General features: G+C 45.7%; 2 protein-coding genes, 1 long non-coding RNA gene and 3 other non-coding genes across 6 annotated transcripts; 1 reads left to right on the forward strand and 5 right to left on the reverse strand.

The window, feature by feature from the left end:
* Positions 1 to 191: 191 nt before the first annotated feature.
* Positions 192 to 14,453, forward strand: LOC133366043 (trans-1,2-dihydrobenzene-1,2-diol dehydrogenase-like). The gene is made up of 7 exons (XM_061588686.1): positions 192 to 489; positions 4,074 to 4,185; positions 6,873 to 7,036; positions 10,739 to 10,991; positions 11,125 to 11,249; positions 12,287 to 12,437; positions 14,284 to 14,453. The coding sequence occupies exons 1-7, from the start codon at positions 400 to 402 to the stop codon at positions 14,424 to 14,426; spliced, it is 1,038 nt and encodes a 345-aa protein (XP_061444670.1). The 5' UTR covers positions 192 to 399; the 3' UTR covers positions 14,427 to 14,453.
* On the reverse strand, positions 8,419 to 9,292 carry LOC133366045 (uncharacterized). The gene is made up of 2 exons (XR_009758343.1): positions 9,001 to 9,292; positions 8,419 to 8,755 (listed from the first exon to the last, which is right to left on the reverse strand). It is a non-coding gene; the product is annotated as an uncharacterized LOC133366045 (long non-coding RNA).
* A 1,273-nt stretch (positions 14,454 to 15,726) lies between the features above and the next one.
* Positions 15,727 to 23,507, reverse strand: RPL13A (ribosomal protein L13a). Its single transcript, XM_061588687.1, has 8 exons — positions 23,400 to 23,507; positions 21,945 to 22,017; positions 20,971 to 21,036; positions 18,767 to 18,868; positions 17,976 to 18,061; positions 17,702 to 17,761; positions 16,411 to 16,533; positions 15,727 to 15,849 (listed from the first exon to the last, which is right to left on the reverse strand). The coding sequence occupies exons 1-8, from the start codon at positions 23,412 to 23,414 to the stop codon at positions 15,763 to 15,765; spliced, it is 612 nt and encodes a 203-aa protein (XP_061444671.1). The 5' UTR covers positions 23,415 to 23,507; the 3' UTR covers positions 15,727 to 15,762.
* On the reverse strand, positions 17,023 to 17,106 carry LOC133368129 (small nucleolar RNA Z195/SNORD33/SNORD32 family). Its single transcript, XR_009758593.1, has one exon. It is a non-coding gene; the product is annotated as a small nucleolar RNA Z195/SNORD33/SNORD32 family (small nucleolar RNA).
* Positions 17,836 to 17,915, reverse strand: LOC133368130 (small nucleolar RNA SNORD34). Its single transcript, XR_009758594.1, has one exon. It is a non-coding gene; the product is annotated as a small nucleolar RNA SNORD34 (small nucleolar RNA).
* Positions 19,543 to 19,626, reverse strand: LOC133368128 (small nucleolar RNA Z195/SNORD33/SNORD32 family). Its single transcript, XR_009758592.1, has one exon. It is a non-coding gene; the product is annotated as a small nucleolar RNA Z195/SNORD33/SNORD32 family (small nucleolar RNA).
* Positions 23,508 to 25,104: the final 1,597 nt, after the last annotated feature.

The raw sequence follows: 25,104 nt of genomic DNA on the forward strand, positions 1-25,104 counted from the left end.
GAAAGTGCCATTTGGGTAGGTTTGCCTTTAAAAGCAAATGGAATTTAATTTTTCTCCCATCATCCCTATTCAGAATAGACCCTGCTAGGCTAGATGGGCCACTGGTCTGACTCAGTGTAAGGTAGCGTCGCTCAGGTGTTCAACCCCCACACTCTCCCTGAAAAGTCCACCTACTCCCCTGCCTGGCATCGTTGCCACATTCCTCTTTTCACCTGTGTGAAAGCATCTGGAAGCAGCTCAGCAGGCCTCTCCCTACCCTTGGGCTGCCCAACCTACCTCTCTGTGCCGAGCCTCAGCCCTCCGTGTAGGCAGCTGATTCAGACACTTACGGCTCTGCTGCACCCGGGCAAAACAGACAACATTAGCCACCTTTCCACTGCTTCGCTGCCAGAGCTCCAAATGGCTGTCCGCTGGGGGATCTGCTCTGCTGGGAAGATCAGCCACGACTTCATTGTGGCCTTGAAGACTTTACCACCGGAGGATCACAAGGTTGGATAGCAGGCCTGGAGAGGAAGGGGGTGGAGGGTCAAGACCAGGACATCATGCTTTGCTGACAAAACTGTCAACTTTCTTCTGGGAGGGCTTCTGTGCCTTTAAGAGCTCCCCACCACTAGAAAGGTAGCTGGCAAAGCTTTCCCTGGCATGGCTGGAAAAATGAGGGGGCGCAGCTCTGAGGGGAAGCACATGTTTTGGGTGAAGAAGGTCCCAGGAGTTTCAGTCCCTGCTATTGCCAGTTAAAAACATTCTCATGTAGTAATACTTGGAAAAGATTTCTCTGCCTGTGACTGGCGAGCTACTGTCAGAGTAGACAACAGTGGGCTAGATGGACCATCTCTCCTAGTATAAGGCATCTTCTTATGTTCTTTGAGGAAAATGTCCATACCCAAGTGGTAGAGCACATTCTTTGCATGCAAAAGGCCCCAAGTTCAATCCCTGGCATATCCAGGTAGAGCTGGAAAAGACTTGCTCCTGAAATCCTAGAGAGCTGCTGCCCATTAGTGCAGATAATGCCAAGCTATATGATGTGGTGTAGTGGTTAAGATGCTGGGCTACGACCTGGGAGACCAGGGTTTGAATCCCTACACAGCCATGAAGCTCACTGGGTGACCTTGGGCCAGTCACTGCCTCTCAGCCTCAGAGGAAGGCAATGGTAACCCCCCTCTGAATGCTGCTTACCATGAAAACCCTATCCATAGGGTCATCATAGGTAGGAATGGACTTGAAGGCAGTCCATTTTTTTCCATATGGACTAGCGTCTGACTCAGTGCTCCAAAATCTCTACTGTCTACACTTCCACTTCTCAGGTGGAAGTCCCGCCAAAATAACATTTGATAGTGAGAGTGAGCATGGTGTTGTGGTTAGAGTGTTGGACGAGAACCTGGGATACCAAGGCCCAAATCACCAAGGAGCCATGAAAATGCAGTGGATGACTTTGGGTCAGTCATTGTCTCTCAGCCCAACCTGCCTCACAGGTTACTGGTGAGGGGCAGATCCATGTATGTCACCTTGATGTCCGTGGAGGAAATATAAGTTAGCTTGTTTTGAAAAAACAGAACCCTGACAACAGTGCTATTCCATTATATTATGGGGTAACAACAGCCACTCTCCTCATTCACCATTTCAGGAACAATAATTTCCTCGCTCATGGCACTAGTCCCAGCCATGTTGCTTCCGTATGACTCTGCGCACATGTGAACTTGTGTACTTGTCTGCATAATATTATTCAGTTCCCAGAGAACCCAGGAAGGTCTTCATCTAGCCTGTCTAGAGCTTGGAAAAGTTACATTTTTGAACTACAACTCCCATCAGCCACAGCCAGCATGGCCACTGGATTGGGCTGATGGGAGTTGTAGTTCAAAAAAGTAACTTTTCCAAGCTCTGCTGAAGGTGACTACCAGCAGCTCTCCAGAGTGGAGGGGGTGGCTACTAACCCTGATGCCTATGTTTTACTTCCATTATCAGAGGCAATAATGCTTCTGAATATCAGTTGCTGAAAACCGCAGGTGGAGAGGATTGCTGTTGTGCTCTGGTCCTGTGTATGGGCAGGCATCCAGTCAGCCACTACGAGAACATGATGCTGGTCTTGATGGGCCACTGGTCTCTTCTGATGTTCTTACGGCATGCAGTGGAGTGGCTGGAATCCTAACAAGTAGCAGTCTACACCCTGCAACATTTTGCTGCAGATCCTGCTTGTAACCTTGTTATTAACATAAAATAAGAACATGAGCTGAGGTAATCCGGCACTCCTTCAAGAGAAGGAAATTCCCCCAGAGCACAACTTGGGCAGCCATTCAGGGCTACACTCCCAGTTTCAGCCAACATCAGCTCAAACTCCCAACTCTACCTCCACCTCTGAAAAACTGCCAGCTGTTGATTCCTGCTCTCTCGCTCTCTGTTCCCTTCCCTCAACTGAAGAGGGAGTGCCATCTCCGAGCTCTGATGGGTATCTCAGTCAGACAGTCAAAGCCAAGCACAAAAAGATCCCCGACTCTCAAGAGACCATCTCTTCACCATTTGCTTCTGTTGAAGAAACATCTCAGCCTATTAACCAACAAACTGACTTATCACCCAAAATACAAGGTGCTGCACATGGCTGCCAAGCTAAGGCAGGAGACGGCGTTTGACTGCACCCACGTTTCCATTAGTAAATTGGGCTTTGATATAAAAATCTTGCTTATGGGGTGGCCTCATAAATAAGCCCACAGAACTTACTAGCCTGCAAAAATGCTCCACAGAGTGCTTCAGGAGTCCCTGCTTCAATTTGTACAGATGCCTTGTGCAAGCCCCAAATCTGTGCTAGGCCCCCCCACTTTGCCTTGATATTTGGGATTTGAGAGAATCCCATGCACGCTGCTACGATATATATCCTAGGAAGAACTAAATTAGAACAGTGGCTGTGCCTTACTTCTGTACTTAGAATCACTAAAATGTATTGTCATCACTTTATATATTAACATGCATTGGGGTGGGTGTGAAAGGCACCATTCTTTGTCATGAGTTTGAAAGGATGGTATGAAAAGGTATTGGTCGGTAACTTAATCTGGCATTCAGTTTGGTGGTGGCTGGGGCCCATTGGAACTGGTGGGGCGGACGTTAGGGTGCCCATCAGTAGGTGGAACCAGAGCCAATGAGAGACAGAGTTAACTAATTCCAATGAGAGGCAGAGATTAAGGAGATGGTAAGCAATGCCACCCCATGGACAGGTTGTAAGTAAGGAGGTAGGCAGGCCAGGCAGAAAACTGGCAAGTGGGAGCTGGCAGAAGACAGACTGAGCTTGGTGGGGTGGTGCCCCACTTACCCCAATGGACCAGCCTCCAGTGATTCATTTACTTTGGGCATGAGCTAGAGCCATGTGGGGCTCTGTCATTCATTATCTCTTGTCACATAGGCTGGTTCTTTTGAGGCTGGCTCATAACAGGAGCCTGCTGGATCAGGCCAGTGGCTCATCTGGTCCAGGATCCTGTTCCCACAGTGGCCAACCAGATGCCCATGGGAAGACTAAAAGCAGGACCTGAGTGCAAGAGCACTCTCCCCATTTGTGATTCCCAGCAGCTGGTATTCAGAAGCATATTGCCTCCATCCAGGGAGGCAGAACATAGCCCTCATGGCACGGCAAGTAGCTGCTAATAGCCTTTATCCTCCATAAATTTGCCTAACCATCTTTTGAATCCATCCAAGCTGAGGGCCATTGCTGCTTCCTGAGGGAGCAAATTCCATGGTTTTAACTACGAGCTGCTGTGTGAAGAAGCGCTTCCTTTTGTCTGTCCTGAATGTTCCAACATTCAGCTTCATTGGATGTCCACAAGTTCTAGTGTTATCGGAGAAGGAGAAAAGCTTTTTTCTATCCACTTTCTCCACGCCGTGCATAATTTCCCCCGTTTGTATTTGTTATGATTACTGTTGTTCATCACATTTTCAGGGTATAAGGCATACACTCTGTCGTGTCTCCTCTTACCCGCCTTTTCTCTAAACTAAAAAGGCCCAAATGTTGCTGTAACCTTTCCTCAGAGGGAAGTTTACCCGTCCTCTTGATGGTTTTGCTTGTCCTTTTCTGAATCCTTTCCCCTCCTCAGGTAGTTGCCATTGCTGCTCGAGAGCTCAAGCGCTCCCAGGAATATGCCAAGCATCATGGTATTCCCAAGGCCTATGGATCGTACGAGGAACTGGCAAAAGACCCTGACGTAGGTGAGGATGGAGCTTGGAGAATAACCTCAGGTGGTCATGAGGAGAAAGGGGACCAAAGTGCCATCTTCTAAGGCAGCCTTACCCAACTAAGTGCTCTACAGAGGGTTTGGCTGACAACTTCCATTAGGCCCAGCCAGCATGCCCATTTGTCAGGGATGATGGGAGCTGTAGGGCACTAGGTTGGGGGAGGCCATTCTAAGGCGATTTAGACCTCAAACCTGAAACAGCTTAATAGCAGAGTCTTTTGGGCAGGGAGAGACCAGGTATCACTCTCTTAGCCAAATCTGCTTCACAGGGTTGTCGTGAGGCTAAAATTGGGGTGGAGGACCATGCATGCTGCCCTAAGATACCTGAATGAAGGGAGGGATAAAAAAAACCATGTAATGTATAAAATAATACTAACAGAAATAAAGAGTCAAAGACTGATTGGGAAGAATGAGAAAGGCTAAAGAATTTAAGAAATGGTGGCCAGGACTCCTGGGTTATAAGAGCAGGAGTGCCAACAGGAGTTTCTGGGCCCAGTACACTATATATGGATTGGGACCTCCAACCTACAGTATTTGCAGATAGAATGTGAACAGGTGAAGTTTGTCCCATAATTGTATTTACATACTAGAAAAGGTTTAACCTACTGAATTTCTGCCTGCCACGCAGCTGTTAAATGGGCACAAACCTGGGTTTCCTCAATGCCAACCCTAAAACTAATCCTAGACTGCAATCTATAAACATCTATCTGGGAGTAAGCCCTATTAAACCCAAAGAAACCTACTTTTCAGTAGTAATTAATACCATTGTACGGTATGTTAACTATACAGTGAACTCTTAATGACCGCCTGGTAGCTAGCTCCTGCACAGCAGGTGATATGCTAAAGCCTCTTTACAAAATTTTAATATTTTAATATTTTGCATTTGCCATTTGCGGGAGGGGGTATTATTTAACATCTACTTGCACTTCTTATACAGTAGTATTTGTAGAAAATTACTTGGGAGTATCTGATCTTAGACGAACCCACCACAGGAAAGATGCTTCCTGGATTTCTCAATAGTGGCCCCCACCCTGTGGAACTCTCTCCCAAATGATCTCCGTCATGCCCCTTCTATGATGAGCTTCTGCCAGACCCTTAAGACTTGGCTCTTCAGGAAGGCCTTTGGAATGGGTTAGGCTTTTATTGCTTGTTATATTGTTATTGCTATATTGTTATTTTTTTTATTTTAATGTTTAATTCACTGCTTTTATTGTGTACGTCGTCCAGAGTGGCTGGGCATCCAGCCAGATGGGCGTCTAATAAATCCAATAATAATTATAATAATAATAATGGATGCTAGGAAAAAAAGAGAGGCAAACTACAGAGATTCCAAGGCTACTAAAAAATGAGACAGAAGCAGGAAAAGTGCACTAAAGGAAAACAGCCGCTCTTTAGGATGCCAGGGATTCTTATCTCCTGGTGTCCTAACAATGCTTTTGTCAATCACAGCTCTGACTTCACTCTTTGGCTAAAAACACTGAAAGGAGGGAGCAGCCAGGCTGGCTTATCTAATAGAAATTGCCTAGGAGGTTACCTGCACATTTTGCTTCATAATTTTCGTACTAGGAAGGCTGAATTCTTACTTTTTCTAAAACAAACAAACCTCAGAGTTTGAATTCCCTGCTGGCTGTGGGCCTGGTATGTTGGTACCCCATGCCCACCTCTCGATGGCCTTGCATAGGGCACAGGAAGCTGCCTTAAACAAAGTTAGACCACTGCTCTGTCTAATTCGGTACTGTTTACAGTGTTTGCCAACTTTGGGCCCCCAGATCTTGATGGCCTACAACTCACATCAACCCATAACTATTGATCATGCTGTCTAGGAATGATGGGAATTGTAGTCCAACAACATCTGGGGACCCAATGCTGAAAAACAATGGTTTACACCATAGGTCACCAGTGGAGCGCCTGCAGGCACCAGTATGCCTGCCAGTGCCTCCTACGGTGCCTGTGAAAGATCTGAGCAAATGTCCCCACAAAAATTCACAGGTGGAGGCAGTAGCATTTCTGTCCTGACTTGTGAGGAAGGGGACTCCCATCCGCACAGCACAGCATCACAACCAATCTCCCCCCACTCCATGGGAAAAGAGATCTCTCTCTTCATGAGCAGACTACAGCATTCCTGTGCGGTGAAGGAGAGTTCCCCTCTTGCAGGGCAGTACAGAATAGAAATGATCTTTTTTTCTCCAAGAACAGATTATTAAGAAGTATGGAGCTGTGTGCAGGGTGGGGTGGGCCAGGGCTGCTAAGAAGAGAGGCTGGTGGCCCTGTTGGGCAGGCCTACCTTACCTGGCCCTCCCTTAAACTTACAGGAGCTCCTCAGAACCTGGACCTGGCAACCCTAGTCGAAATGAGGAGCAAAACCTCAGATTCTTGGATTATCTCCAGCAGTTAAGAGATGGTGGAGTTCAGCTTAACTGGAAAAGCGCCATCTTCTAACTTGAAAGCTTTGCGCACTGATCCCAGATTTTTGAGGAGTTGGCTGTGACAGTTAGTGGGTGAGGGAATCTTCTCTACTGACGCTCAGAGGTACTTTATCATTCCATCAATTCCAGGCCACAGAAAACAGATTGAGGCTGAGCCTACAAGTTCTGTGGTGCAAATTAAGCCCTGGTTTGTTCCTACTTTCTGCTCACCATCTGTTGGGATCCCTTTTTCCAGATGTGGTCTATGTGGGGTCGGTCCACACTCAGCATCATGCGCTCACCATCCTATTCCTCCGGGCTAAGAAAAACGTTCTGTGTGAGAAGCCCATGGCCATGAATGCATCGGAAGTCTGTGATATGGTACAAGTGGCCCGGGAAAATGATGTGTTCCTCATGGAGGTACGAAATGATGGCACAAAACAGGAAGCAGTCAGGGTGGATTAGTGTGATAGCAGAAAATTAGATTATTTGCAAGATGTGGGTTCAAGTCTTACCTTTGCCATTGTGTGGCCTTGGAATATATATCACCTCTCAAAGCCAATTCCCTGTCAATGAAATGGAAATAAAATCCCCCTATCTCTTAGGCAGCATGACCAAGAAGGGCCTCTTGCTGGTGGCAAAAGAGTGGGCACCTTGCCAAAGATTCTCCAACTATGGCCACATTTGTATTTAATGATAAGCCAAACTTTGGGCTTCTCCAAGTGACCTGTTTGTTGAGCATTCATCCTGATTTGCTTGCATAAAGCTTACACAGATGATGTCCAACCGTTATTGAGCATTTCTTCTGCTTTGTTTGCGGGGAGGTTTTATGACAATGAGTATTCACATCTAGATTTCATCCTGATTTGCTTGTGTGGTGGTTACATATCTTTCTGTTAATCAGTCATTTATCCCACACTTTTAGTGCATTTCCTGTTACACTCCTAACCACAAAAAGTCCTTTAAAAATGTGATTTTGTTGCACAAGAATGCCAGAGAATAATCCATTTTAACTGTGCAAACCTAAATTTGCAGTATGCAACTGAACCCCTTCCACAAAATACTGACAGTCTGGAGGCAATCTTTCTGGCTAATAATGGTTTACTGTGAATGAGCACCATGCTAACGCGCATTGTCTGATTGCTGCTGCTTTGCTCCTCCCTTTTTGTAAGCAGGATAAATAAATCAGGAAGCCTTGGTTTCCTGTTACATCTCAACCAGGGATCATGGTTTATTTCTCCCTAACAAGCCATGATTGCTGTGCTAGCCAATCTTAAAGCCATGGTTTGTTGCTGGTGCTTGTTGATATTGGCTTATTAGAGAGCAGCAAACCATAGCCTCTGGTGACAGGAAGTCTGGTAACAGCTTCAAGGTTCACAAAGCCCTAAACCACTTGGGCCCAAAGTACCAAGGACTGCTTGATGCCTTATGTTCCACCTCGATAACTGAGATCCTCTGAAGGGACACTTCTGGTGGTTCCCCACATGTTGCCAGTAGCTACAAATGGCAGCTTTCAGCTAAAATGCCAGTGGCAGCAACAGTGGCAGAGCCTGGACACTACTTTGTATCCCCTGCATGCTAGGGTGGCCAGATGCAAAAGAGGCTGGGACCCCTGTGTCTTTAATAGATGTACAGAAGAGGGGATTTCAGCAGGTATAGTTTGCCATGGTAAAAAGCAGTGTGAATATAACAGGAGATTAAAACGCTGAATTGTCAAATAAACTGGCAGCTGCAAGATTGTTGAGGAAGGGAGAGATGGAATCCAGAAAATATGGGAGCTTAAGAGTGTTTCAGCACCACTGTTTCCAAGAAGCTTAAACACACCTTTAATAGAAATGCATACCGCAAGTGCTTAAGGACAAACTGTAGCTCTGTGGCAGAGCACCTGCTTTGCATCCAGAAGGTCCCAGGTTCAATCCCAGTCAAACGAAACAGGTAAAAGGTGATGGGAAGTACCTTTGCCTGATGCCCTGGAGAGCAACTGCCAGTCAGAACAGACAGTCCTGTGTTAGATAAACAAATAATCTGCCCTGGTATAATCCGGCTTCCAGTGTTCCTTGGTCCCCATTGCCTGGGATTGATGGATTAATAGATTGGTTTTCTTCTGTGGATCTCTTCCTATGAAATATCTTGAAGCAACTGAAAAAGAAAACCACACACAAAACAATTTCAGTTCTAACCATTAAAGCCACTTATATAAATAAGCTCAAATCCAATACGGATACAGACTGGAATAAATAAATACAAAAATCTCCACTTAAAAGGCCTGCTGAAAAAGGAAGGTCTTCAATAGGCGCTGAAAAGACAATAGAGTCCCCACCCGTCTGATATGTAATGGGAGGAGAGAGTTCCAAAGAGCGGACTTCATGATGAGATGGTATTACCTGCGGTGCACCAGTGATCAGTTTGGGTGTATAAGGGGCAAGATTATATTTTAGGTATCCAGCTTCAAAGGAACTGCAGTAATTGCCAGCAGGAGAACACAATTAAGCTGCTCTGAGCAACACAGGAACCAGAATCCCCATTTATCATCTTCTGGCAAGGCTCCCATGTTCCTGTGCAGCAGATGGAAATTCAGCAAGCACCGCTCTTCTCAGCCTTGAGGCATGGCAGGGAATGTTTTGCCTGCTGAATGTCAGCATCGTGTACCTGTGAGAGGCACCGGAATCCTCCTAACTAGGGTTGCCAGGTTCATGGCCTGAGACTGATCCTGCATCTTTAGGAGAAGAGAAAGTCAGCCAGGTGCAGGTGTTCTTGCAACCCTGTAATGGGAAAAAACCACAAGGTGGAATTCTCCCTTCCCCCTGCACAACTTTTAAAGATACAGAAGACCTCTTGGAGGCTGGGCCTGGCAACCAAGAGGTCTTCTGTATCTTTAAAAGTTGTGCAGGGGAAAGGAGAATTCCACCTTGTGGTTTTTCCCATTACAGGGTTACAAGAACACCTGCACCTGGCTGACTTTCTCTTCTCCTAAAGATGCAGGATCAGTCTCAGGTCATGAACCTGGCAACCCTACTCCTAACAGTTAGGAAACTGGCAATCTTATGGATGTGGCAAGCAGACAGTTGAAGCTTTGCAAGGCGCCAACTGACCTTGCAATCTGGTCCTGGCAGGGCTCCTTTCATATGCTGCTAATCCTGCTCTTTTGCTTTTGTAGACTTTGGTTCCAAGAAATCTCTCTATACTGACCCATATATATTCTAGACTCCCCGCTCATTCTCTTCCCTGGCTCCTGCACTCCCCCCTCCTTGCTCTACCACTTCATCTCCAGCCTCAGGCAACTAGGTTTTCTATAGTCAGAGAACTGAGAAAGTGCAGAAGAGTTCCACATCCTGACCATTTTTATTCTCCCCCCCTTCCCTCCGTTTCTTGCTTTGTGAATGCAAACATAGAATTAAATTTTGTTTGAGGATTTTGCAATCTGGATAAATAATGCAAAACAGCATGATGTTCTTTCGTATTTTCATGTGTTTGAACTACTATTTCTTTTCCCCATTTCCTACTTATTTATTTCATTTTTATCTCACCTTCCTGTGAAGGTGCTTACAGCATGGCTGTTCCTCCTCTTCTTTTATCCTCATAACAACTCTGTGAAATAGTCTGAAAGATTGTGACTGACTCATGGTAAATTTTGGGGCTGAGTGAGTATTTGAACCTGGATCTCCCTAGTCTAAGGAGTACACTAGCCATTATACCGCACTGGCTCTCCATAACCATGTTAGAGCCATATTCATTGGATTCATAAGCTATTGGGCTTGCTTGCATTTCTTTCTTAAAATGGCAGTGCATTTAACATATTCAATGCTAGTCTTTGGGGAGGAGCAAAGAGCTATTCAGAACACTGAATTCACCCCCCTCCTGAAGTCTCAAAACCCTTCTTTGCCCCCCATTTAGCTTTACAGGTTGCACCAGGAATTGCCCATACATTTTTAAATCTCTTGAGGACTAGAAACCTGGTTTGTTTAGACACTTGCTAACAATACACAGATGATGAAATTCTTCAGATTCTGAAACTCTGCATCCAATGCCAAATTGTTCTTCCCTATCTACTCCCTCCTCTTCCTCTACCTGCATGGAATTACAGGATATAGCTGGCTCTGACTTGGCCTCTATCTCTTCCAGGGTTTCTGGACGAGATTCTTCCCTGTATCCGAGCAGATCCGTACTGTGCTATGCCAGAAGGCTCTCGGGGACTTAAAGGTGCTCCGAGCCCAGCTGGGCTTTCGGATGGATAATATCCCGAGGCTGGTGGAAAAGAAACTGGGCGGAGGCGTCATTTTGGACTTGGGCTGCTACTTAATCCAGTTCGCCTCTATGGTTTTTGGTCCTGACAAGCCGCAAAGCATTGTGGCCTCAGGGTTTCTACGGGACTCAGGTAAAATGTGAGGCTGCTACAGTGAAAAGGGAGGGGAATGTGGAGTTCGTTGGAGCCTTAGGGTTGTCATTAATGTTTGGGAGTGATGGACTAGATCTACATCATGTTTTTTGTGTGTGTGTGTGTTTCCCAGGAGTGGATGAAACAGTCAGCATCATCCTTAACTACTCAGGAAACCGGCAAGCTGTGCTTAACTGCACCATGGTGATCGATCTATCAGGAGATGCATTAATTGGGGGAACTGAAGGGACCATCAAGGTACTTGGCTAAGCAGTGTGGGCAGATGTCCAACTTGTGAGATGTGCTTTTTTTTTTTTTTACCAGAATCACAAAGTCCGCCAATAAGGATAGGTGCAAAATGGAGACTTGGGGAAGGAGCCAGATACAAAATGGTGGCTCAGGAAGGCGGTGTCAATTGCCCCCTGTACCCTATGAGCCACACACTGGGATGATCTCCCCCTCCATGCTGTACCACTCCATGCGGCAAACGCTTCTCTTTCCCGATTGTCATACAGAATGGTAGCGAATCCTTCTCCACTTCCAAGCCCTTGCTCATCTGATCAGAGCCTGAAGGCGGTGCTGGCCTAGCTAGTGCTAAACAAGACCCACAGCCATAGTTAGATTATGGGTCTACTATAGGAATGGGAAGCCTGTGGCCCTGCAGAAATTGTTAGACTACAACTTCAAAGTACAGTGGTAGGGCAACTGCAGAAGGTTCCTGATTCAACCCTCGGCATCTTCACGTAGGGCAGAGAATGTCCCCCATCTGAAACCCTGGAGTTACTGCCGGGCAGCATAGACTAAAGGAAATACTGAGCTAGATCAATAGTCCTCAATCTTTTCAGACCAAGGACCCATCTTGGGAACATACTTTTTAATTTTACACCACGTATTTATACGGTAGAAAACCCTATGAATACAACAACAAAAAAGGATTCATAGGGTCTCCATAAGTCTGAATCGACTTGAAGGCATATAACAACAGTGTTGCAGGCTGTGACCATACTGTGGGTCTCACCAGTTGAAGACCAGTGTGTTAGATAGACCAGTGGTCTGACATGGTATAAGGCAGCTTCCCGAGTTCCAAACTCCCACAATCCCCGACCATTTGCCATACTGGCTGGGGCTGATGGAAGTCCAACAGCATCTGGAGGGACACGGGTTCCCCATCCCTGCCCTGCTATCACGACCACAGCCCAGATCAGAGTATCACTGCTTGTGCATGGTTGATTCCCACACAGCAACCGAAGTTTCTCTGCTGGCCATCAGAAAAGGCAGCCTGCTTCTCTTTCTAGATCCCCAACCACATGAACAGCCCCACGGTCATGTTTCTGAAAGGAAACCAATGGGAGTGGCCGCTACCGCCCTCACCTGAGCCGCTCTACTTCGAGCACGACATCGGGTTGCGATATGAAGCCGAGCACGTCCGGCAGTGCCTGCTGAAGGGTAAGACTCTTGTGGTAGTGCTTTCTTTGGGAGAACAGCACAAACATCTACTCCAGCATCTAAAGTGAGCAAACTGATGCCTCTGAGAAGAGCCGCCCCTACCGTTAGGCAGAGCAGGCATCTGTTTTTTTAAGTGCTGTGAAAGGGCAGCAAGTTGTTAGTTATTCAATGTTTTATTATTGTATATTTACTACCAGGAAGGGGAGAGGCACTTGTGAGGGGGGTTTTTTAGCCTCAGAAGCCAAAGTAAAGATGCCTTGGGCACTATATATATCCCTTGACTTTGCAGTGGGGAAGAACCATTTGCTGCTATGGCTCAGGCAAGAAAATATCTTAAGAGTGGACTGGCCTCCAAACACCTCTCCTACTATGACCCACCAGCACTACTGCTCCTGAATATGGAGATCTCATACAGAGATCATAGCAAATCCTTCCAGGCTGGTTCTCCGTGGGCCTTGAAGCATTGTCTCAGCTGGGCCTAGGTGTTCTCTGTGCAAGCGTCCTCCTAAGGTTGCTATTTGAGTGCTCTAAAGAGAACTTGAGGTTATATCCAGAGAAGCTAACTGGTAGTAGATTCAGGGAAATGAAAGACTTTGTTTACATGGGTGCTTAACCCAGCAGTCACCAATGTAGTGCCCATGGCTGCCAATGTGCCCATCAGTACTTCCTATGGCCTGGTCTCAGTAATGCTCCCCTCAGAAATCCACAATGCATGAGAGGCTGTTTAGTCCTCTTGCACAGTTCCTGTGTGCACCGGCTCACCCTTTCCAATATTGAACACACTCCCTTAAACATGCCATTTCTCTGGATGCCAGGACAGGACACCCACCCTTCCATTCTGAACAAAGGACAGCTTCTCTCAGAGGGAGCATAGCAGTGGGCCAATGTAGGGCCCTTTCTTCCATTGAGTGAGGAGAGCAGCATTCACTCAGTTTTGTACTCCTATTTCTTTGTACAGGTGCAAGCCATTTTGAATTAAGCCACAGCCCTCATGGCAGCCATTTTGTTATACCCCACCCACCCATCCAGGCAGCCATTTTGTTAATGGTGTTCCACAGCACTTTCTCAAAATTCCACATGCTCACATGTCAGTTGCTAGTCCATTAGGGCAAATGGGGCACGATGCCAGCAACCTCAGTCTGCCTCCCCCTGCCCTGCTTGACCTCTTACACCCAATCCAACAGGTTGCACTGCCTATCAGCTTCCTCCTCCTTAGTTGCGGCATTGTCCTGTTAAAACTCTGCAGAGATGATGGGACATGAGATTGAGCTGGCTCTGCCTCCACCTGCTATTGGTCTCCCTGCCATCTGCTCTACCAGTCCCAAGGAACATCAGCCACCACAGCCACAAGCCCCCAAGAGGTTGGCAAGCCCTGAACTAACTGCATGTGTGCATATATATATATGCCCTAGTTGTGGGTACTAATTTGCAACAGGGTCCTTATTGTGAGGCATGTAGTATAGGAAAGTCCCGGGGCCAGATGGAGGGCCACAGGTGGCCCTCAGGGCTGAGGTCCCCCCCCCAGCATTTCAGTCACATAAAGCTGCTCCTGGGGAGGGATCAACATGTTCATCACGTTTCAAGTTACAGAGAACTTATTCCACCAAGAGTGTGTGTGGGTTAGGGAAACTTTGGGCCTCCCAGATGTTGCTGAACTACAACTTTCATCAGCCCTACTACACATGGCCAATGATAAAAGTGTTGTTTAGCAACATCTAGGATGCCCAAAGGTTCCCCTCATCTGGTGTATAGGATTGCAGTCTGCATCTACTTTGAAATAGAGTAGGCCTCAAGGTGTAGCTCATCTTCTATTAATGTAGGTTCTATTAACCTGTCTTTCATGCAGGTTTGAAGGAAAGTCCCATCATGCCTTTGCACGAGAGTGAAATCATAGCCACCATCTCTGATGAAGCACGAAAGCAAGTGGGGGTGCTCTATGAGCAAGACTGCATGGGCAAGACCAACCGATCTGAGGAGACAGCTAAATAAAACTTTTGTTTTCTAGTACCTGAACAATGACTGCATCTGTGAATGCTGGTTAGCACACTCTGGGCAAAAGCATAGAAGCTTGCCTGTCTGGAAAAATTCCTTGAAAATGCAGGCAGGATACATACTCCCTGTACCAAGCATTTCAGCTGATGCTTTAAAGCACCTAGTCCTCAGACTTAATGCTGATGCCTGTAATTATTATTTATTTAGTACAATTATACACCTTTCTTTTCATGATAGAAACCTAAGGCGGCTTACATATGGTTCCCAAGTGGTCTCCCATCCAGGCACTGACCAGACCTGACTGTGCTTAGCTTTAGCAGGGTGCTGGCCTCATGTACCTTCAGACCATAGCCTGGGACCAATAGCCTGTTAATGCCACAAAGGAAAAAGGATGGTACTCGGGGAAAATGATCATTTCAGCATTTTCTTTCCTGCTAACTTCTGAGTTAGTTGGATGTATCCCACAATTTAGCATTTGGAGACCAAGTTGAGGCTAAGAGAAGAAGTCATCTTTATTATTTGAAATATTTCTTACCCGTTCTTCATTGCCAAAGAAATGCCAGAGTGGGTTAACTCATGTAGCTTTATAGACACCCACAACCCTAAAGCACGATGGTGGCAGTTCTCTAACGTTATCTATCCTGCACATTTACAGGAACAGGAAAAAAGATTTAGGCATCCACATTAAGATCTGAAAAGGGAGATAGGCAGGGTACAATCTTCACTTCTGAGAAAATCACAGTGGCAGAAACAATGGTGATTCCAGCAAATATGGCGACTACAGGGCCAGCAGAAAACAGGCCTGACCTACTCGCATCTCTTTAGCAGAGCTTTGGCATCAAGTTAAAAATATATATATATGGCGTGGAGCTGAACCACCTGCTAACTGCTGCAGATTAAAACCACTCATATACCTAGCTAGCAGGGCGATTCAACAGTTGGCAACATTGCTGCCAAAGCCTAAATAGGTTGATGTACAGCATGAGCTGAAGAAACACTGACTTACAATGGACCAAGTGATAGGAAGGCGTGCCAGATCAGACATGAAGTGTCAATCAAGCAATTAAAAGAACATGGAACCAGGAGGGCTGACACCACTCCCTCTGTTTACCTCCTCTAATCAATCCCAACTCATTCATACAATTACGATCATCCAGGCACAGCAGTTCCTCTGCCGAAAGACCCAGGAATCCTAGCACCCACCCACATGCTTCCTTCAGCTTCAGTTCACTGTAAAAGCAATAATTGAAGGGCTCCCTTAAGAGTGATATTTAAATACAAACACAAAACCAAGAGATCAGAAACTATTATTCTTTATTGTGAACGTTTTTATTTAAACCAGAATGCCGTACTGCTTCAGAATATCTGTGTATTTTGCAATCTTGCCCTCCACATTTTTCTCTGCCTGCTTTCGGAGTTTCTACAAGGGGGGGGAAAAAGAGGGAAGAAGTCAATTCAGAGGTAGGATTTGTGGTCTGATGCTAAGAGCACAATATACAAACCCCTTACAAACAGATGACAGACAAAAATTGTCAGGGGATTAACAAAAGGTCACCTTAGGACACCTTTAATGTCCTGGTGTGGCACAAATAGACTCCTTTGCCTTTACAGGACATCTAGAGGGTCTGGTTCCCGCTTTTCTAAATTAAGGTTTACAATACAAAACGAACCAACCTACAGAGGCACCCCCCCTTCCCCAAACCTAGAAAATGAAGAGGGCAAGGGAAGCCAAGTCATGCTGCAGGAGATGCCCAGATATTTTTTTAGAGGGGGGCAGTTGAAAGGGAGATATCAGGATTCAAAAATCTCCATACATTTTGCACTAGACACTGTTGATGCTGATACAAACACTGCAACTAGGAATGCAAGTGCCTCCATCCAGACTGTGATATGGTGGAAGTGAGGCAAGCAGGGGGAGCCTTCCTTCCCCTACTAAATTCAGAACACTTCTCAACAATACTTAGTGCTCAATTTAACTCACCATCAGCTGTTTCTTCTTTGTGTAATGAAGCTTGGCCTTCTCCTTGCGCTTCTCCTCCAGGGTAGCTGTGATGGCTTGGTATTTCCACCCAACCTCATGGGCAAGACGACCCAAATAAGCAAACTGTAGGTGGAAGAGAAATGCATCAACTTACAACCCAGAATTATCAGCCCCCCAGCACTGCACTATGCTGTTCCACCATACCAGATGCCATTGGCCACCCCCAAAATCAGGAGCAGCCTCATTGCTTACCCTTCCCCACTGAATCCCAACACAGCCACTACATGAAGGCCCAACTCCCAAGTTCCTGCCCACTGCATTTCACTTTTCAAGACTCCAGTGGATACTATTAGCTCTATTTCTGGCACTTATACAACCCCACAGCCAGGCCCTCCCGATGTTGTTGGACTCCAACTTTCATCAGCCTCAACTAGGATGGCAAACGATTAGGAATGATGGGAGCTGGCATTCAACAAAGCCTGGAGGGCCGCAGGGTCCCCAACCTTAGTTTAGCAGAACCCAATTGCTGTTGCTAATGCATCTGTCTTTGCTGCTTACTCAAAAGGGCTATTGGGCCTCCCTCCCTCAAAGCACAGCTCATAGCAGGAAGGGCTGGTCTCAGATGGTAGTGCATGCAATGTTGTCTCATGGTCTTGAGACTCGAACTAATGGTGAAGTGTCATCATCACAGACCGGCCCAGAGCCAGGATCAGCACAGGAGACTTGGCGAGTGCCGTAGCTAAGGCCATCTTGCCAGCAGCCATCTAGTAAGGCTGCTCCTAATAGGATGAAGCAGGCACCTAAAGATACTAGTTGCATAGTGGCAAGACAGCTTCCACCATGACCGGCAACTCAGGGTTTCAGAAATCATAAGGAGACAGAAAGTAAGCTGCTGTGAGCTCTGCTAATAGATTAAAGATGCCCCCAAAGTCATTAACTAGAAAAAAATTGTTTTTCAATCATGTGTGGAGTTTTCAGAGGTAACACACAAAGCTCAGTATGAGCCAGTCCATTTATCCCAATACTGCCCACTCTGAGTAGCAGAGTTCTCCATGGCTTCAGGAAGTCTTTTTGCCAAGCTACACAAGATTTTTAGCTGGAAATGCCAGAGGTTGAACCAGGGACTTCCTGCATGCAAAGCGTGGTGTTCTATACCTAGCTTGGGGGAGTAATGAGCCCTCCCTCAGTGAGTGCTTAATGGTCCTGGATTACAGCAAACAAATGCTGGCGCATTCTATCAGCAAGCCATTATAAGAGATCTACTAAAAAGAATAACAGGCAAAAAAAATACCTTGCGTGTGGGCTTGAGGCGGACCACTTTCAAAGCCGCTGGGACCACCATCCTTTTGCGCTGCAGGAGAACACATGTCCCATTAGCAATGTGGACAAATCAAAGGCATGTGTGATCATTCCCAGAGATGCAAAATCTGCCTCAGTGTTGGAATTTTTTTCTCACTCTTCAAATCAAACAATGTAGGTAGGAAAGAAAAACATCACTGACAGAACAGGATCAGGGACCACGATTGCAGAGCAGCTCTCTCAGCAGCAGGAAGAAGGAAAGTTACCTTATCGTAAGGAGGGGGGATGCCATCAAAAACCTTCAGTCTTTCCAAGGCAGCTTGACCCCGTTTGGTCTTGTGTGGGAGCATTCCTGCAAAATGATAACAGAGATGGTGAAGAGGCTGGAGGAAAGCCAGAACTCCTAGGATAGGACAAAGAACAGGATTAAGTTCACAGCGTAAAGTTTAGAATAAAAATTTGAGGGTGGGTCACAGTTTCTCTCTCAATCACACACACACTCTCTCACTTTGGCCTGTTTGGGCCAAATTCTGGAAATGAACACCACTGGGGATGTATATAATGACCATCCAGGGTTGCGTGAGGAATTTGATTTTTTGCCAGTTATGATATTTGCATCCCCTGGACTACTGAGAATTGGAACATAGCTATCTATTGGATTTCACACTTTTTGGAATGTTGCATTGCAGTTTTTGGCTCAAAAAAAGTATCCAAATGCATTTAGAAATGTTTATTTTGAGAGAACACACATTAAATGTGTACCTAAATGTACTTTTTAAAATCTATATGAAAATTCACATTATTTAATACAGAAATGGAACAGAAGTGATTCTTGGGTGAACATGTGTGCAAAAGTGACACAGACTGGAAACAGTTTATGTTAGAGCCTAACACATTCCAGCAGTAGTAAGAACACAGAAATGAGCAGGATTGGGGATTCCCACTGAATACTGACTTATGCATTCAGCAAATGCACCAAATGATGAGTGCACGCACAAAATTAATTCATTTTAAATAGTTTTTTTTGGCTGAATAAAATTGATGAGAAAACACTTACCTCGCACTGTTCTCCAGAAAATTCGACTTGGGGCACGGAAGTGATAAGGGCCACGGGAGGGGTTGGTGTTCATACGCTTGCGCAAGAAAGCAAGGTATTTCACTGAAAGAATAGGAAGAGAGAATGGCAAGGTTAGACCAGGCTAGCAAAAATGTTATCATGAACAAGAGGCCAGCAGACATGCAGTTACCTGGACAGTTTTCCTAAATGTGAGGGCTATGAAACAGAAACCAAGATCACCACATTGCCTAAAACTTTTGAGACCCAACTACCTGTCACATGTTGTCTAAGTCAGGGGTTCCCAAACATTTCCCCCCATGGATCATTTGAAAATTACTGAGTCTTAGCAGACCCATTAATAATTTTTCTGCTTGTTGCCGCAATTGTAACAGGCTGTGCTAGATGCTGTATGATTTTTAATTGTATTTTTACAGCTTTTTTCCCTTACATATTGAATTTTACTGTATTACAATTTGAATTCTGTAGACCAGCCTGGGAACCCCTGGTCTAGATACTATGCCCATACCATCCTATGTTATCAACCAGAGCAGCCAAAACAGGCGCCTCAGAACATAACAGCCCCCCACCTCAAGTAAAAGTCTGTAGGTCTTCCTGTGGACTACAGATCTTCCAGACAGCACAGCCCTCTCCCTGGCCATGCTAATTTGTACAAGATCAAAGCATGATGTTCCATAGGAACTGTTCCTGCCTATCCTCAGAGCCCGATGATGTCATATGGACACCCAAGAGGCACAACTTGCCACAAGAGGTGACTGGTGGTCTCAGATGGTAGTGCATGTACAGTTATCTCATGGCCATGACACTCGAACTAATGATGGAAAGGTATCATCACTGACCACTGTCTCTCCCATCCTGTTCCTCAAGCCAACAGTATCCACTAATGGACTAGAGTGGCAGTCACACAACTCTGGCTAGCTAGTCCCAGCTGTTTTCAAAGAACCAATCAGGTCCACATTCCTGACACGCTCCCATATACGCACGCTGGCAAGAACGATGGTAGGACAAATTATAATCCCAGAGCTATGCTTTCTGGCGACAAGGCAGGCCAAAATCTGAAGTTATGCAAATCTAAGTTACGCAAACTTAACAGATACACAAAAACAAAGTCTGCTTTCTCTAGACTTGGGGAGGGTAGCGTTGAGCACAGACTACCTCCTTGCCCTCTGGAATTCTCTTTAGAGTCCTTACCAGGAAGCACCCACACACACACCCCGAGATTTTCTCTGCAGCTATAATGACTCAAAGCATACAAAATCTCTGCTTTCGTTTTGATGAAGATGCAAAGGCAACTTGTGTTTTTATGTAGCTCAGGTGGGCAGGATAAAGCTCTGGATGCCTCACAGATGACCAACTGACAGCATATAGACCAGGGGAAGGATCACTGCTCAGTGGCAAAACACATGCTTTGCATGTAGGAGGTCCCAGGTTGTCCTGACATCTCCATTTAAAAGAATCACGGGAAAGACCCATCTGAAATACTAGAGCTGCTACTAGTCAGTGTAGACAATACTAAAGTAGATGAAACAATGATCTGGCTTGCTTTAAGGCAGTTTCCTGTCCCTATGTGGTCCATAGTTGCCTTGCCAAATATCAACTGGTTTCACTTGCAAGGAAAGAGGTCTTCCCATGCATTTCATGTAAATGTTATTGCACTGCTGTTTGGTACATCTTATGGAAGACTGAAGGACCACTTCAATCCACCTCTTTCAGGAAGCATATTAATTCCTTGATTTAAAAAAACTACCCCCACGGGCCTCATGGCATAGAATGCTTGTGCTCCAAACAAGAAGCCATTACTACCTGTTCTAGGTCCCTGTAATAATCCCAACTTTATTCTACGGTCAGGGTACACCACATGCCCTCCACATGATGTTGGACTCCATTAGTCCTAGCCAACACAGCTAATGGTCAGGAATGATGGGAGTTGGAGGCCAACAACATCTAGGTAGCGGTAAGTTAGCCACCTGTTGTAGAGCTCAACCAGCTCTGAGGGAGATTGTTCCAACTCAAAGAAGGCAGGATAGGCCATACTTATCATAAATAATTAATCTGCTTTATTAGAATCATCATATGGCTTGTAGAAAAAATTTGTCCCAAATACCAGACATAATAATTATTTTGAACAACAAAAGAAGAATCCTATCACCTATTTGCAGAGATTTAAAAACTGCAGTATTACTTACATTTGTTACGATAGAAGTTGCCGGATATGTTAATCCCTTCACATCGCACAACTACCACTTTGCGTCCTGGGAGGGAAAAAGAAAGAGCGCAAACTAAGACTGCATCCTCCTCACCAGTGCATAGTCAGGACACCAACTTTCCAAGTAGAACTTAATGTTTTTTCAGTATGTTATTGATAAGACATAATCCTGCTTTCCCAGCACCCAGCTTGACACCTGGAAATTGCAAGCTGATCCCAGTACATAGCCCCCTACTCCATCCTAGGCCCATTGCTCAAAGGGTGGCCAAACTAGAGCTCAGAAATCACACGGGTCTTCCCTCTATAGAAGAGGCAGTGATCAATGGCCCATACTTTGCAAGTATAAAGAACCTGAATTAAACTCTTAGCACAGCCTTTGCCAATCTAGTGCACTCCTGGTGTTTTGGACTACAACTTCCATCAGCCCCAGCCAGCCTGGCAGGATAAGAAGTTCAAAAGATAGCCTGTGCCACGACCAACAGAATTCAGGGAGCAGCAGCAGAATCTGAGAGATAGGGGTAAAAATGTTATCTCAAACTGTGGGCTGTCCCCAGTTTAGGATGGAGAACCACTGACCTGTAGTCCTTTTTCATCCAGCCTGCCCTACTTGGCACGCGGACCTTGAGAAAAAAAGGTTTCTCACCCCCTGCCCTAGGCCTCTATCAATACAGCACTATCATCTAACTTCAACTGCCATGCTCACTTTACAGTGCTAGGAGGAGATGTCCAGGTTGGAAACAATCTCAGAAATAAATAATTTGCTATCAGTTGCAAGACCAAAAAAAAAGGCAACCTCACAGACTGCTTCGGGGGGGATATCAGAAGGAACGTAATTGTTAGCATAGCAAACTACTCTGAATTAACACCCTCTATCCTCCCAATACACAGTACAGATACTCAATACGGTGAGGTGGGAATGAAAACCCATCCCGCACCCTCCCGAATGAACCTTACCTAGCAAGACTTGCTTAGCCACAATGGCTGCCAAACGACCCAGCAAGTGGCCACGTCCATCAATCACCAATACCTGAAGAAAGAAGAGAAGGTTTTAATTGGGGCCTGTGAGGATTTATAAAGGATACTCTCCAGAATGAACAATGAAAACACCTCTCTTTCAAAGAAATATTAATGCTACACCCATAATAAAAATGTGGGAAAAAGAGAAAGCATAAGGTCTCTAGACTAAAGCCACAGGATTTTCCCAACTTACCGAATTATTGGAGGAAGTACCAGGGTTTAGATTCAGCAGAATTACTTTCATCCATGCAACCAAGACCTGGACACATTTTCCAGCTGAGTTCCTCTACATGCCACTTCTCTCCTGCACTGCGAAACCTACACTGAAAGCTGCTATTCATTCCATTCTTCACCTTCTGTTATAGCGTTAGGATTTCCATTATTAGACCATCCCTTTAAGCCACCAGCTTCTCATACAGCTGCAGTTTGCCCATCTCTATAGCTATACTGGAAACCTGTGCAATTAATCATCACTCCCTCCAGTAGTGAACTCTGATAAGGAGTTAACAAAAATTGTGATAAAAGAGGACCCTTGAAAAACCAATGGTCCTAAAATGCGGGCATTGGGAGGCACTGGCATACTCCAAGGCACTCCACCATCTGCAGAAGTACAAAAGCTTGAAAATCAATTAGAAGAGAAACATGGAACGCCAGGCCAAAGGGCGAGAGAAACAGGAGAGAGAGGAATAATGCAATGCAGTATCCTAGTGTAGAAGCCAAGTAACTAGTTGGCCCCCTGTGCAAGAGTAGTTCTGTTACAAAAAAAAGTCTACAATATGTAACAGAGAGCGAGAGAGATCGTGCAGAGTCCTCGCTTGCCTGAACACCTGTCCTCTCACACTAGATGAGTAAGACCGGCCTGTATCTAATCTAATGGTTTGCATCTAACCAGTTTTGGTGAAAATACTAAAAGTTGATTTAAAATCATTAGTTTTTCCCCCCATCCTCGTTTAATATCCCCAATTCTTCTTTCCAGTCAATATAATCCTCAAAATTCCAAGTCTTCCGTAGATGTTGCTTCTGATTAAAAAAAAGGGGGGGTGGGGAATCGGGTTCGTTTCAACATACAGTGGGGTCCACGTGCATCCTTAATACAAGAGGATAGTTCGTGGTGGTAAGAAAACCACTCTGTACATGCTCATAAGCCTTATTATTCAGCCTGAGGTCACAATTAAGCCACACGTACAAACGCGGCAGATTACTCTCACCACTAGCTCCCACGCCGGGCCGAGCCCGCCTGCCGGGCCTCTCTCCCACCCACCTACCCCATAACCATCAGCCAACTCCAGGAAGGAGGCGGCGAAAGACGGTCTAGTATACAACCTATTCCCCGCCCGCTTCCCCATTTAACCTCCGAAAAGGGGAGCAAAACCCCCCCAAAATTCACCGCACCTTTGGCTCCGCCATGGCTGCTCCTCGGCGGCCGCACGGGAAAGAGGCTCCGCCCAGCGCACGCCGCGGGGTTACCCTGAGCGGCCCTACAGCGAAAAGGTTGGGAAGCGCAGGGGCGGAAATGACGCCACGAAAAAAGACGGAAAGAACACAAACTGAAGCCGGGAGTGTGAATACCGCCCTTATTGGCTGGGCTTTGATCACGTCAAGCACAGTAGCGTCGCTCTACAACTTTGCATCTTTGGCTCATCTACTCTGCATTGGCAGTCAACGTGAGGGGCCAAGTTCGTTATTAGGCCGGAAGTACCGATAAAGACGGCGACAGTCTCGTCTTTTCCTTGTGTGTCAGGATTTTTTTCCTGTAGCATTTCAACAGGGCTCTCACTCTGGCATTAGTCTTTTTTTTTAAAAAAACTTTCTCTGCCGATACTCGGAAACACGAAACTTTCCCACTATTGCGCGGACGACCGGAAGTGAACGGTGCTAAGAAAGGAAGTAGCGCGTGAAGCCTTCTCTGTGCCCGCCATTACGAGCAACGTTCTGTGGTATTCGTGGTACCTTTTACCAAATCCCCAAAGAGTTCCCTCTTCCTTTTACCTCACGCAATGTCAATGGGGAAGTAAGAGACTGGTCAGCCTTTAGCTTTATAAGGCCTGCAACATTCCTGTAGATAATTACTCTTAATCTCTGTAGGAATGTTGCAGGCCTGTAAAGCTAGAGGCTGACCAATCTTTTATTCTTAAATTCTAGTAAACAGTTGCTTCTGAGTACGCGTTTTTTTCCTGGCCTTCTCTCGCCCCCTCCACTGTTGTGATTAATGTTACTTTGGTTTTGGTGTTTTTAATTGCAATTACTATTTTATTGTTTATGTAAACCACCCAGAGAAGTTGGTATACAAATGTAAGGATTGTTCTGTTAATTTCACTTGCATAACAAAATATGGCAAAGATAAAAGGCTAAAATGCCCTCTCCCATAAGAGGCAGTGTTGGCCACCAACTTGGATGGCTTTAAAAGAGAACTAGCCTAATTCTCTGTGGATTTGTCTATCAGTGGCTACTAGCCATGATATCTATGCTTTGCCTCCATAGCTGCAGGTGTTATGCTTCTGAATACCAGTTGCTGGAAACCACAGGAGGGGAGACTGCTCTTGCACTTGCATCCTGCTTGTGGGCTTCTAATGGGCATGTGGTTGGCCGCTGGCCTGCTCCACAAGGCTCACCTTATGTTCTTGCCTCCTCTTTATTCCTACCAAGGACTTCATACTGAAAGACCCAGAAAGTAGCTTCCATTCACTCACAACTGGGTTACCATAAGTGAAGTAACTAATTACAACAATCCACACATTCACTTTCTTATTTATATGGGTCAAAATGAGAACAACCTTAAGGGTTTTATTGCAAACACAGCTCTCATTTTATGTTGTTCTAGCAGCTTCCCAAATTATTTTTTATCCTACCATGAGCTTCATGGCTGAATATGAATTTGAAATTTGAGTCTCCCCAACCTTACGTCCTGCACTCTACACACTACAGCATCCTGGTTCTCAATCTCAGCCCAAGTAGAAAATCTGGATTCTGCCTAATCTAATATGGGACAGGGGTTGTCCTCCCCATTCAAGCTGACCAGATGAAATGTTCTCCATCATCCATTTAGCAGCTTCCACTGGCGGCATATTACATGTACAGCCCAGTCCTAAGCATGATT

Source organism: Rhineura floridana, chromosome 11 (assembly GCF_030035675.1).
Source record: "Rhineura floridana isolate rRhiFlo1 chromosome 11, rRhiFlo1.hap2, whole genome shotgun sequence".
In the NCBI taxonomy this organism is placed as follows: Eukaryota; Metazoa; Chordata; class Lepidosauria; order Squamata; family Rhineuridae; genus Rhineura; species Rhineura floridana.